Source organism: Hemiscyllium ocellatum, chromosome 25, assembly GCF_020745735.1.
Source record: "Hemiscyllium ocellatum isolate sHemOce1 chromosome 25, sHemOce1.pat.X.cur, whole genome shotgun sequence".
NCBI classification, from domain to species: domain Eukaryota; kingdom Metazoa; phylum Chordata; class Chondrichthyes; order Orectolobiformes; family Hemiscylliidae; genus Hemiscyllium; species Hemiscyllium ocellatum.
In genome coordinates this window covers 12,289,503-12,303,221 of record NC_083425.1, presented here as the reverse complement: position 1 = coordinate 12,303,221, position 13,719 = coordinate 12,289,503, and the positions used below count along the sequence as shown (strand labels likewise).

The following is a 13,719-nucleotide window of genomic DNA, read 5'->3' as shown; positions in this document are numbered from 1 at the left end:
TCAGAATGCAAGCTCATGTGGCACAGCAAACGGTGATGCTAGATATTTCTTTTATTGGGAGTTCAATTCAGTGTGTCATAATTAAATGGAAATGTGAAAAATTCAACATGTTCGTGATGCTTCTTTCTTCAGAAACCTAAAGTGTGCTTACTCCACTGGAGATTACTAAAAGCAGAAAATAAAACCTGTAGAACCTTAAAATACCAGCACAGAGCAAGGCTAGCAGCATTACCTCAGTCCAGATTATTGTAATGGCATTGATTATTCACCAGGCCAACATGTTCCGATTGTGCAGGTCAGAATGCAGTGCCATGAAGGTGTCCCTTGACAAACAAATGCTGACTCGTTTCGCAGAGTAAGGAAACTTTAAACAGAAGACGTTAACATTTTTGCCAATCCTCTCTGAACCTCAAAAGTGCTCTCTGGAAACACTGTTGAACTGCAAGGATAGTTGCTTTCTGTACAGTCCTCAGGCTTTGCCTGATCTCTCGACTTAAAGCAATGCTGTGCTTTTGCCAACAGTTCCCCCAAGAACATAACTATTACAGGCCACCTTCACTCACTGAGGCTCATTGAAAGTGAGGTGCTGGGAGAAGCTATAGCAAGTCTTACACTGTATTGTTCTCAGGACACAGCACTGTAAGGTATGAAGAGTAGCTTCTTATTCTCCCAGTGAAATCAGCATCTCCTTCTTTTTCTACGCAATACCATCTTACACCATGGCACACTATGGGCAAGGGCAGTAAGAGTGAAAAGGAAACAGAAAGGTTATCTCACCTTTAAAGTAATCTTCGTCTCCTGAAAGCAGGTGGTGAAAAGGAATAACTCTCCCTGCTAACTGCAAACTTTCATAGAATCCCTACAATGTAGAAACAGGCCAAATGGCCCAACAAGTCCACACCGACCCTCCGAAGAGTGTCCCACCCAAACCCATTCCCTTACATTTAGCCCTGACTAATGCACCTATCCTACACATCTCTGAACACTATGGGCAATTTAGCATGGCCAATTCACCTCTTTGGACTGTGGGAGGGAACTGGAGCACCTGGAGGAAACCCACACAGATATTAGATTAGATTAGATTAGATTACTTACAGTGTGGAAACAGGCCCTTCGGCCCAACAAGTTCACACCGACCCGCCGAAGCACAACCCACCCATACCTCTACATTTACCCCTTACCTAACACTACGGGCAATTTAGCATGGCCAATTCACCTGACCCGCACATCTTTGGACTGTGGGAGGAAACTGGAGCACCCGGAGGAAACCCACGCAGACACGGGGAGAATGTGCAAACTCCACACAGGCAGGCTGCCTGAGGCTGGAATCAAAACTAGGTCCCTGGCACTGTGAGGCAGCAGTGCAAACCACTGAGCCACCATGCCACCCATCAATTTTCTTGTTTCCTTTAGCCAAAGTAAAACCAATGCTTCTCCACGGAGTTTCTTGCTGGCTTTAAGCCTTTTGGGACATTTCGAAGGATCCCTGTAGATATCCATTTCCAATGGTGTGGAATGGACGGGGAGACTGATAGGCGGCAGGATATAGGGAGCCCCTTAGGAACAACAGGCATACCATCCTTTTGGAAAATGTTGACAGCCCAGTTGCTGAGCTGGCTTCCATCTCTCTGGTCTTCAGCACCAGTCATTCTGAAGACACCAAGGCTTGGAGGCTAATCACTGTTCTGCTTAGTCTACAGATTTGTGTTGGGGATTGGCACAGTATTAGAAGTAATGTTTCCATTAAACGGTAAGTGTAGCAACCCAAGTCTAATCCCTTGTTGGAGCGATGGGTCAGGGAGATAACCATGCAAGGTCTCATTACCAATCTGAAAATCTTTCTAACACTGAATGAACTGACAATTGGCTGCTGATTGCCTCCTTATCTAAGCTAGATGGAGCCCAGGAAAAACTGGACATTATGGCAGCGTTTCCTCTCTTGAGCGCAAATTGATTTTTGCCATTGACTTTTGATCTTATACCCCATGATAGAGAAACACCAACAAAGCCAAATGAGAATGGTTATCAGCCCAGAGGAGTGCCTGCAATCCAGAAGTTGTTAGAATAACTACTGGTGTGTGAGATAAATGGTTGGGGGAAAGTAGGACTTTTTAATAGCTGCAATACATGCTAAAATCTTATGTCCGGGACACTTTCCAATTGTCACAATTTCTGTTCACAGTTTGATCACATGATACAGCATGATGAAACCAGCTGAAGTGGGATGCCTTCAGGGAAAAGGTCCCCTGAGGTTGTGGCTGAAATTTGGAGAGATTTGGTGGGCGATAGTGACTCTTGTTTCTGTTGTTTTAACAAACCCTCTTGTGTTCCTGACTGTCCACGAGCAATGGTTTGGGAGGTCCACGTGTGGATTCTAAATCAGTTGGAGAAGGAAGCCATAGTAATGGTCCACCTCCATGTGGCTCATGTCAAACAGCCAGTGCATGTGGTGGTGCTGAGAGATCAGTCATCCACTGCTGCCAAACCCCTCATAAAGCTCTCAAGTTGCATGATGGAGTAGGATGATGAGGTTAGGGTGAAGTCCTCCCTGCTATCGAATGACCAGAACATGTCTGTACTCACCAGCTGACAGAACTCCATGACAAGGAGATAAGGCGTCACCTCTGTAAACTGAGCTAGGCACTGAAGCAGATTGGGATGCTGGAGGCTTCTGCGAAAAGAAAATATGGCTGTGAAATGTCAGCGAATCGATTAGTCCAGTGCTAAGTCAGTGGTTAACGCTTTGGACACTCGGCTTTCAGACACTGCATTCCCACTGATTTGTTTGAGTTGCTCAATACTGTGATTGTAATAAAGAATCTGAAAATGAAGATTGATGCTATAACCACTCTAATGATCAATCTGTGAAATTCAACAAAAGCTTTTGGGTGAACAAGTGATGGATAATGAAGCATGATAGAAAACATTGGAAGAAACAGCATGATTTTTCTCCACAGTCTGTTTGTGTCCTCCATGTGTTGCATTTCTTAGCTACGTACTTAAAGAAAGATGCACCTGAATGGCATAAAATGAAGCTGCTTACATCCGTCTGGGGGACACCAGAAAACTGAGGAAATATTAAAGTACAAATACTGCTGATGGGGCATATCTGAATCAGAAATGCTGGAGAGAATCACAGTTATTGTTTCGGCTGTACGCCCTTTGTTAGAAAAATCCAATTCTGAAACATTGGCCTCGCCTTTCATCCTCAAAGCAGGATGTGGAACTTGGGAAAATCCCTAGCTTGGTTCACTCAACCTGGGAGGGAATGTGAGGAGAAGACGGAGGCAGTCAGGCTGGTCGGCCTGGGAAATGGTCAGAGGCAGCCAAAGGTCCTTTTGGTGCTTGGGAACATGATCCCAATTACAATGGAAAGGAAATGTCCCCCAGTCCTAATCTTACACATTATCACAGCCACCCAGAGGCTTCCTGTGCCCCATCCACACCATCATATTCTCCTTCATCCATCTCCTTGACACCTCTAGGTTCACTAGATTCATTCCAGAAATGAAAGGCTTGTCTGATGAGGAGCCTGAGCAGTTTAGTTTGAGAGGTTAGAGGAATGAGAGGAGATCCAATTGAGATATGTAAGATATTTAGAGGAGGTGACAAAAGAGACATTGAGCCGATGTATCCCCTTGAAGGGCAATCTGGAGTGAGGGGCCATGGTTTTAGGCTGAGGGTTGGCAGATGTAACACAGAGATGAGGAGGAATTATTTCTCCTAAAGGCTAATGAATTTGCAGAATTCAGTTCCCCAGAGTGCAGTAAATGTTGGGACTTGGAGTACATTCAAGGAGGAGATAGAGAGGTTTTCAATTAGTAACGGGTTGGTATGAGACTGGGCGGGAAAGTGGAGTTGAGGCTGTAGTGAGATCAACCATGATTACATCAAATGGTACAGCAGGCTCGAGGGGCTGAATAGTCAGCTCCTGCTCCTAGCTCTGAGGGTCTTGTTCAGGCCCTACATAGGCCTATCTCTCCAACCATCCAGCATAGTCCCTCCATGTCAGACTACAGAACTTCCATTCCAACACAACTTGAAGCAAAGGAACTCTATGCTAACAATAGAATGTGTTAAGAAAGCTTCAAAAACATTAAATACTTCTACTTCTTTTTAAAAAATGTCTTTGCACTAAAAACCAATAAAATTGCCAATCATCCAGATTCCTTTCCAATTCAATAGCAGCAACTGCCAGCACTTGAAACCCCTTAGCCTTCTGTAAATAAAATTGTCAAACTGACAGCAGAGATCAGAGCTAGAGCTGTCAATCAAACAGGGGCTCAGGTCTTCCAACACAGTAATGAATGTCTGGGCTCTCAGCCAAGGATGCATGATGAGAGATCATACTCATCAGACACATGGCCTCCTCTGGTCCATTCCCATTGCTACAATGGCTAATCAGAAACTGGATTGTGCTACAATGGCTTAAGCATAGAATAAGAATCCAGCAATTCTCCAGTAATACCTGAAACACTTAAAACTTTGTGAAGAAAATGGACAAAGATCCAGACAGACACTTTTCACAATGAGTAGCAATTACCTGATGATGAATTAATCAGCCTCCTATCTTATGCACATCTCACTATCATTTATAAAAGATGAAAGCCAGGAATACTCTGTGGATATCAGAAACTTAACTATCTCTTAAATTATCTTGTTTGACAGTTCTTTCCCTATATTCCTTCCCACAATAAAATCAATCCTACTTACTTCAGTGACCTTATCTTGAACCCATATTTTCCACTTCTGCAATTAAATGCCAAGAGCAGAAACATAGCTGTTTTCCACTCACATGCACACTCAATCTGTCTCTCCTACGTGCACACACGTATAAGCTTACAGGGTGAACTTGTTTTTACAATTAATTCTGAAATTAATATTGAAAAAGACCCAGATTGTTTAAGTCTCTTACACTCCGGGTCTTACACTCAAACAATCCCGGTCTTTTTCAATATACAATTTCAGTTACACCACACTGCAACCTTTTGCTATAAATTCTATGTCTTACAATCTTATTCTCCACAGTCACCTGATGAAGGGTAGTGCTTCCAAATAAACCTGTTGACTATAACCTGGTGTTGTGTGATTTTTAATTTTGTACAACACCATTGTCTCCAAATCATCATAGTTTAACTACTTTTGTATATGAGCTGCTCTTTCCAAAGCAATTTGAAATTTGCTAAACTCTTCGTATAAAACCTTTTTGGGACATCCTATGTAAATGCAACCTTTTTCTTTTCCAGCATTCACCAATGTCTTTGACATGCACTGCTCCCTAGAGCTCAAGTTGAGAGGGATATTGACTGATACAGTGCAGTACTGACTAGTAACAGGTCACCCCAGCCTTTGAGCAGTGCATTAAGAATGCTAATATAAAAACATCTATGACCCAAAGCAGTAAGTTAGATGGACAGTTCTAAATTCGGTCTTAGTTCAACATAATAATATTTCTAAAGCATTTCTTTCAAAAATACCCACTGTTTTAACCTGAAATTTAATACAGTTCTCTCTGAAAAAGGGTCTGCATCTTAAAAAGTAATCATTTACCAATTGTCTTTAAAAGTGACAGCACCAAACATGTAAAAACAATACTATGCCATGGGGCTAATCTAGCATCAAGAGCAGTCAATATGATGCAGATGTCATTTCAGCAATTTGTTTTGTATTCTTTGAGAAAGCAAATCATTTGATGCCATCTATTTTACTCTTTACAGCTTAGTACTTTATTTCTTGGAAACTCTATTCTTTTAAACATTCTTGATTTTGTACCTGGCTCCTAACGCCCCTTTCTCTCTCACTTATTCTCCCTCCCTCTCTCTCCCTCTGGCTCTCCCCTGTGCCTTTCCATTTTGGTCAATCTTACAAAGTGACTTTCTCTGTCCTCAGCAGTTCAGGTCTGATTGTTGACCTCCAAGAGTGACCCTAACTTTTTTCCCCTTCACAGATCCAGAGAGATTTGGCAGGATATTTACAGCATTTTCCACTTGTTGTGCACGTTCACCCCGTCTATAAACCGGATCATTTGAACATTTCTCTGTTACTTGTTCCTTTATATCGTTCACTTCTATTGAATATGTATTATTGCTGCTGGTGTGTTTGATTCTCTCAACTGTTTATCATGTTTTTGTCCCTTTCCTCTCACAACGCTGCTCTGTTCACTCTGCTGCCCACTTCTTCATTAATCCTGAGGATATACCTTGTGAATTCATCAGCTCCTCTAGTTCAAAAGCAGCAGATCACATTCTCCTGACTGTGAGTCACAGGCAGCTCCAACCAACTGCAATGTGAAACAATCCTGACGTGTCCATGGTAGTGAAGATGGTGCCATGTGACGTCACATGTGCAGACTGTGGAGCTGCTTTAATTGGACAGTGGCCTGTGCTGCTTTGTAATGCACCCTGAATCATACAGTACACAAGAAGGCCATTCAGTCCCACTGCATCTGTGCTAGCTTTTTTCTTAGAGCAATCCAATGAGCTTGCTTTCTAAGACTTTACCCAGTACCCACTCCGGATGATTATAAAGAACTCTTTCCTTCATGTACTTATTCAATTATCTTCTGAATGTTACGATTTAATCTGCTTCTGTCATTCTTCCAGCCAGTGGATTCCAAACCCTCACAAATCACAGCGTGAAAATGCTTCCTCTTTCCTCATGTGTTCCCTCAGATTTCTGTCCATCACTTCCAGCCTGTCCTCTACTCACTGTCCTTCCAGCCGTTGGGAACACTTCCTGTCTCTTCATCAAAACGTCTTTGTGCTAAAGAACATTTCTAACCAATTCCCCCGCTCCTCCCTTAACCTTCTCTGCTTCAGGGAGAATAACTCCAGGTTTTACAGTTTCTCCTAACCATGAAGTCACTCATCCTCAGTCCCATTCTCATGTAAATATCTATTCCACACTCTCTGATGCCCTGACTTCATTCACAAAATATGGCGCCCTGGACTGAATACTCCAACTGAGTCCCAATCAGCAATTTATATCGGCTCAACATGATCATCTCCTTTCTGTCTGTTCAGGCACAGTATGTAGGCATCACTGTCTGGGCCAACATGTATTGCCCATCACTAATTGCCCTGGAGAAGATGGTGGTGAGTTGGTTCCTGAACAACCTTGGGGATGTCAGTATTCCCACAATGTCATTATGAAAATAATTCCAGGATTTTGTCCCAGCAACACTGAAGGAACAGCCAAGTCAGGATGTGGTGGGGCTTGGAGGGGAACTTGCAGGTGGTGTTCCCGTGTATTTGCTGACCTCGGCATTCACGGATGTGGAAGGTGCTGTTGAAGGAGCCGCGGGAGCTGAATACTTGCAGCGTTTTCCATTTTTTGTTCACATTCACACTGTTTCTAAACTGGGCCAATTTAACATTGCTCTGCTATGTTCCTTTTATTTTGTTTGCCTCTCTTTAGCATTTATTATTGCTGCTGTTATGTTTGATTTTTGTTTTCCATCTAGGTGGCAGAAGTCACAGATTTGGAAGGTGCTGTTGATGGAACCTGAGTGAACTGCTGCAGTTCATCCTATAGACGGGACACACTGCTGCTACTATGGCCTTATGGTGAAGGGAATTTATGTTGCAGGTGAAGGAATTGACGTTGTAGGTGAAGGATATGGTATCAATTGAGTGAGCTGCTTTGTCCTGGATGGTGTCAACTTTCAGGAGTGTTATTGGAGCTGCACCTATCCAGGCAAGTGGGGAGTACCCCATTACAGTCCTGACTTGTGCCTTATAGATCACCTTTATGGAGACAGGAAGTGAGTTACTGCAGAACTCAGAGCAGATCACCATAGTTTAACTACTTTTGTATACTCCACAACGTACATAAACTAGTCCACTTCAGTTTCTGAGTAATGGTAATCTCCAGACTGTGACAATGGTGGAAGCGGGGGGTGGAACTCAGTAACACCATTGAATGTCAAGGGGCGGTGGTTAGATTGTCTCTTATTGGAAATGGTCACAGCCTGGCATTTGTGTGACATGGAGGTTACTTGTCACTTGTCAGCCTAAGCCTAGATATTTTCCAGATCTTGTTGCATTTGGATATGGATTGCTTCAGTATCTGAGGAGTGGCTGAGCATTGTGGACTCATTGGCGAACATACCCCTTTCTGCCCTTCTGATGGAGGGTAGGTCTTTGATGAAGCAACTGAAGCTGGTTAGACCATGGATACTACCCTGAGATAGTGGAATCGTAACAATGTCACTGCATTTGTAAAGCAGAGACCTGCAGTAATGCTCTGACCAGGAGTTCGAACCCCACTTCAACTACCAGTGGAATTTAACTCAATTGGACAGCCAATAAAATCTGAAACTGAAAGCCAGACTCAGTAATGGTGACCACAAAGTTATTGCTGATTGGTGTAGAAGCCCATCTGGTTCACAGCTGCCTTTGCAGGGGGAGATCTACCCTCCCTGCCCTGCTCAGGATTACACATGACTCCAGATCCACAGCAATGTGATGGCCTGCCTTTGGGAATAAACCTGAAAGCCACACATTACAAAGACAGGTCCAGAGGAAGAAGGGAGGGCAGATATCCCCCTGGAAAGGGCATCGGTGAACCAGAAAGACTTCGACAACAATCAATAATAGCTTCCTGCTCACCATTACTGAATCACCATCCACAGTTAGATGTGGCAGGTCTGCAGAGCTTGGAGCTTACCCATTGGTTGGGAATTAGCCCTGTATGCTGCTTCTGCTGTCTGACTTGCAAATAATCCTGTGTTGTAACTTCATCGGGCTGACATCCGGCTGGGATTGATGCTGCTCCAGCCAGACCCTCCTGTCCTCTCCATTGAACCAGGGTTGATCCCCCTGGCCTGATGGTAAAGGGTGAGTGGGGGATATGCCAGGCCATGAGGTTACAGATCCTGCTGCTGCCGATAGTGCACAGTGCCTTGTGGATGCCGAGTTTTGAGTTGCTAGATCTGTCCTATTTCGTATGGAGATAGTCTCACATGACAGGTGGAGGATATTCCCAATGGAAGGTGGCAAGGAACAAGAGGGCAACCCTTCTGCCTGGAGAAATTGAGGACTGCAGATGCTGGAGATCAGAGCTGAAAATGTGTTGCTGGAAAAGTGCAGCAGGTCAGGCAGCATCCAAGGAGCAGGAGATTCGACGTTTCGGGCATAAGCCCTTCTAGCCCGAAACGTCGAATTTCCTGCTCCTTGGATGCTGCCTGACCTGCTGCGCTTTTCCAGCAACACATTTTCAGCCCTTCTGCCTGCCCAGTATACTCAGGCATGATGTCCTACTCTGGGATGAACTAAACCACTTCTGCAGCTGAATTAATATTGACCATATCCTCTGGCCTCACAAATCCAAAATGGGTCAACACAACCCCATTTGCTGGTGCATCTGGGTTGTGCCTGAGTTTTATGTGTAGGGAGATGTAGCTATGATGCTGTTCTGTCAATCAGTTAAACCATATTCTTCTCGTAAGCTGCACAGATAGAGCTGGCTCCCAGGTTCAGTAATTTCGTTCCATGCTGAACTGGTTCATGCAACCCTATGGTTACAATTGACCTGAAGACCCCAGGATTAAGGAGCAAGATAAGAGTTGGCCATTCCTGATACTGATTTCTGTTGAGTCTCTGATTGCCCAGGGAGTGACAATAAGCAAGGGCAGAGCTAGCTTCTCCCAGCAATAAATCCAACGTCAATGCTCCATCTCCACTCAGTTCATTGAGCCTATCCCACCATTCAATTAAATCATGGCTGATCTGTAACTTTATCCGTATGCCTGGATTCCCAATCCTTTAACAACTTTCTCCATCAAAACTCTGTCGATAGTTATTTTTCATCGATCCTCAGCCTCACTTGCCACCTTGTGGAAAGATGATCCCAGATTTCCCCATGAATAGCAGAAAGCTTCCTGCCATTCCCTCTCTAACAGAGTGGATTTGCTTCATTATTGTGGACTCTCTCACCAGAAGGCATTGCTGGTCTCTATCTACCCACTGACCTTTCAACATCTCCATCAGACCATTCCTCCAACAGCTCTTTTACAGTCCTGACTAGCAAGTTTACAAAATCATGAGGGGCACGGATAGGATAAATAGACAAAGTCTTTTCCCTGGGGTGGGGGAGGCCAGAACTAGGGGGCACAGGTTTAGGGTGAGAGGAGAAAGATATAAAAGGGACCTAAGGGGCAACTTTTTCAGTCAGAGGGTGGTACGTGTATGGAATGAGCTGCTAGAGGATGTGGTGGAGGCTGGTACAATTGCAACATTTAAGAGGCATTTGGATGGGTATATGAATAGGAAGGGTTTGGAGAGATATGGGCCGGGTGCTGGCAGGTGGGACTAGTTGGGTTAGGATATCTGGTCAGCATGGACAGTTTGGACTGAAGGGTCTGTTTCCGTGCTGTACATCTCTATGATTCTATGAAGAATGACAGATTGTCCCATGTTTCAGTGTATCCTCACCACGTGAGGGAACCAGGAAGGGGACAAGAGGAGAAAGTAACAGCTGACACAGGAGCCTCTGGGGAAGCATCACCCGGCGACGACACAGCCTGGAAACAGCGCTCTTTCCAAGGCAGCTTCCCCTCTCCCTCTCTCAAAGCAGGAAAGACAAACTGAAGTATTTTACAGCTAAGGTGGTCATTTGAAATATTTGGGAAAGCATTACTGGACCAATCAGGCCATGATTACTCTATGATCAATGCATTTAGTTCGAGACCACCACGAAACAGGATAAAGCAAATTACTGATGAAGAAGTGAGTAGGAGCTGGGACAACAGTCAGCTATTGAGTTGAGTTGTCGGGGCCGGGAAGATTCCAGCTTCTATCTGAGTCTGTGCCAAGTATAGCTGGAATACATCCAGGCCTGATCTGGGGATAATACAATCAGATCTGGTGCCCTGAGGAATGGAATATCTCAACTCCGAGTCACACCAACAATGACTGCTAAAAAAAAAGGATATAAGCGCCGGGGCAGGACTGGATGAAGAGTGGACTGGATTACACACAATGCACAGGATAGCCAAAGAGCCAGGCAATACCCCTCTAATGCTAACAGTTTATATAAATGGCTTATTCTCATACAAACACTCAGATTAAACTTGATTGATTGACTAATTTATTGTTGTCACATGTACTGAGATACAGTGAAAAGTGTTGTTTTGCGCTGCATTCTCAGCTACCTTCCCACCCACCCCTACTCCTCTCCCATTTGTCTCTCAGTCGCCCCCACCCCCCGGCCTACAAGCCTCATTCCTGATGAAGGGCTTATGTCGATTCTCCTGCTCCACGGATGTTGCCTGACCGGCTGTGCTTTTCCAGCACCACACTCTAAACCATACAAAGTGCATCAGGGTAGCAGGACAGAGTGCAGAATACAGTGTTACAGAGACGGTGCAGACAGAAAGGTCAAAATTAACATTTGCGAGGTCTGTTTAAAAGGCTGACAACAGTGGGGAAGAAACTGTTCTTGACTCCAATCGTACATGGATTCAAACCTGAGCAGAAGTAAGCTTTTGGGCCCCTTGCACCTGCTCCAGTATTCAATAAAATTACGGCTGGTCTCATATAGGCCTCAAATGAGCACTTCTATGTACCCCATGATATTCTTACATCCCCTTGCTTAACAAGAATGTATCTACTTAAAAACTTCCTTGACTTTTCTTTTGCCACACCCCTCTGGGAGAAAACACTTTTGCCTAATCTCTGTTTTAAATGGGTGACCCTGATTTTTAAATAGTGACAGCATCCCCCTCCCCACCAAACCCCCTCCCCCACACATAATTCTAGATTATCCCACAAGAGGAAATGTCCTCTCCACATCCACCCAGTCAAGAGCCCTCGGAATAGCTGGTATTTCGATCAAATGCATCCCTTATACTTGGAGAACCAGCTGCGGCCTGTGGAGTGGTTTCCTCTTTTCCCCTGCCCCCACCTTATCCCAGATCCAACTCAGCACTGCCCTCCTGACCTGTCCTACTTGTCCATCTCCCTTCCCACCTCTCCACTCCACCCTCCTCTCCAACCTATCACCATCACCCCCACCTGCATCTGCCCATTGCATTCCCAGCTACCTTCCCCCCAGCCTCACCCCCTTCCCATTTATCTCTCAGCCCCTTGGGTATGCTCCCCCCCATCCCACTTTCCTGACAAAAGGTTTATGTTCAAAATATCAATTCTCCTGCTCCTTGGATGCTGCCCGACCTGCTGTGCTTTTCCAGCACCACACTCTTTGACTTCTCTGTGGAGTGGTAGGCCATGAATGGATTAGCCAGTGGGCTCTGCAGTGTGTGTGTGTCTGAGTGTGTGTGTGTGTGTGTGTATATATACATGTCTGTGTGTGTGTGTATACATGTCTGTGTGTGTGTGTGTGTATGTGTCTGTGTGTGTGGTTGTATGTGTGTATGTGTCTATGAGTGTGTCTGTCTGTGTGTGTGTATATATGTCTGTGTGTGTGTATGTGTCTGTGTGTGGGTGTGTGTGGTTGTGTGTGTGTGTATGTGTCTATGAGTGTGTGTGTCAATGTGTGTGTATGTGCCTGTGTGTGTGTGTCTATATGTGTGTGTGTGTGTGTGTGTCTGTGTGTGTGTGTGTCCGTGTCCGTGTGTGTGTGTCTGTGTGTGGGTGGGTAGGTGTGTGTGTATATGTGTCTATGTATGTGTGTGTGGCTATGTGTGGTTGTGTCTGTGTGTGTCTATGTGTGTGTGTGTGTCTATGTGTGTGTGGGTGTGTATGTGTCTATGTGTGTGTGTGTGTCTAAGTGTGTGTGTGTGTGAGTGTGTGTGATTGTGTCTGTGTGTGTCTATGTGTGTGTGTATACATGTCTGTGTGTGTGTGTATGTGTCTGTGTGTGTATGTGTCTATGAGTGTGTGTGTCTGTGTGTGTATATGTGTGTGTCTGTCTGTGTGTATATATGTCTGTGTGTGTGCGGTTTTGTGTGTGTGTGTGTGTGCGTGTATTTGTCTGTGTGTGGTTGTGTGTGTGTATGTCTCTATGTGTGTGTGTGTCTATGTGTGTGTGTGTGTGTCTATGTGTCTGTGTGTGTGCATGTGAGTGTGTGTGTCTATGTGTGTGTATGGGTCTATGTGTGTGTGTGTGTGTGTGTGGTTGTGTGTGTGTGTGTATTTGTGTGTGAGAGAGTGTGTGTGTGTATGTGTCTATGTGTGTGTATATATGTGTCTAGGTGTGTGTGTGTGTCTGTGTGTGTGTGTGTATATGTCTATGTGTGGGTGTGTATCTATGTGTGTGTGTGTCTATGTGTATGTGTGTGTGTGAGTGTGTGTGGTCGTATCTGTGTGTGCCTATGTGTGTGTGTATGTGTCTATGTGCGTGTGTGTATGTCTATGTGTCTCGTTTTGTGTGTGTGTGTCTATGCGTGTGTGTGTGTATGTGTCTCTGTGTGTGTGTGTGTGTCTGCGCGTTTGTGTGTGGTTGTTTCTGTGTGTGTGTGTGTGTGTGTGTGTGTGTGTGTCTATGCGTGTGTGTGGTTGTGTCTGTGTGTGGTTGTGTCTGTGTGTGTGCGTGTGTGTGTATGTGTGTGTGTGTGAGTGTGTGTGGTTGTGTCTGTGTGTGTCTATGAGTGTGTGAGTGTGTAAGGGAACTGACTTGTGTAACTGACCTGTGAGGCTGGGCTTCCTCCAGGAATCGCATCTGCTCCTGAATGTTGGCTTCTGCTTTTAACTCTTTCACGACCACCTGGCAGCAATTCAAGTTGATGTTCACCTCACCAAGAAACACCTGGTTCACGTT

At 44.8% G+C, this 13,719-nt stretch overlaps 1 protein-coding gene across 3 annotated transcripts in view; it reads right to left on the bottom strand.

Annotated features, from left to right (window-relative positions):
* Window positions 1-13,719, bottom strand: part of aatkb (apoptosis-associated tyrosine kinase b) — a 456,234-nt gene that overhangs the window by 46,250 nt on the left and 396,265 nt on the right. For all 3 annotated transcript variants that reach the window (XM_060844816.1, XM_060844815.1, XM_060844817.1), the window contains 2 exons: window positions 13,589-13,707; window positions 2,584-2,671 (listed from right to left, as the gene is read on the bottom strand). In XM_060844816.1, coding sequence (XP_060700799.1) covers window positions 2,584-2,671; window positions 13,589-13,707 — 207 coding nt within the window. The remainder of the gene's footprint in view (window positions 1-2,583; window positions 2,672-13,588; window positions 13,708-13,719) is intronic.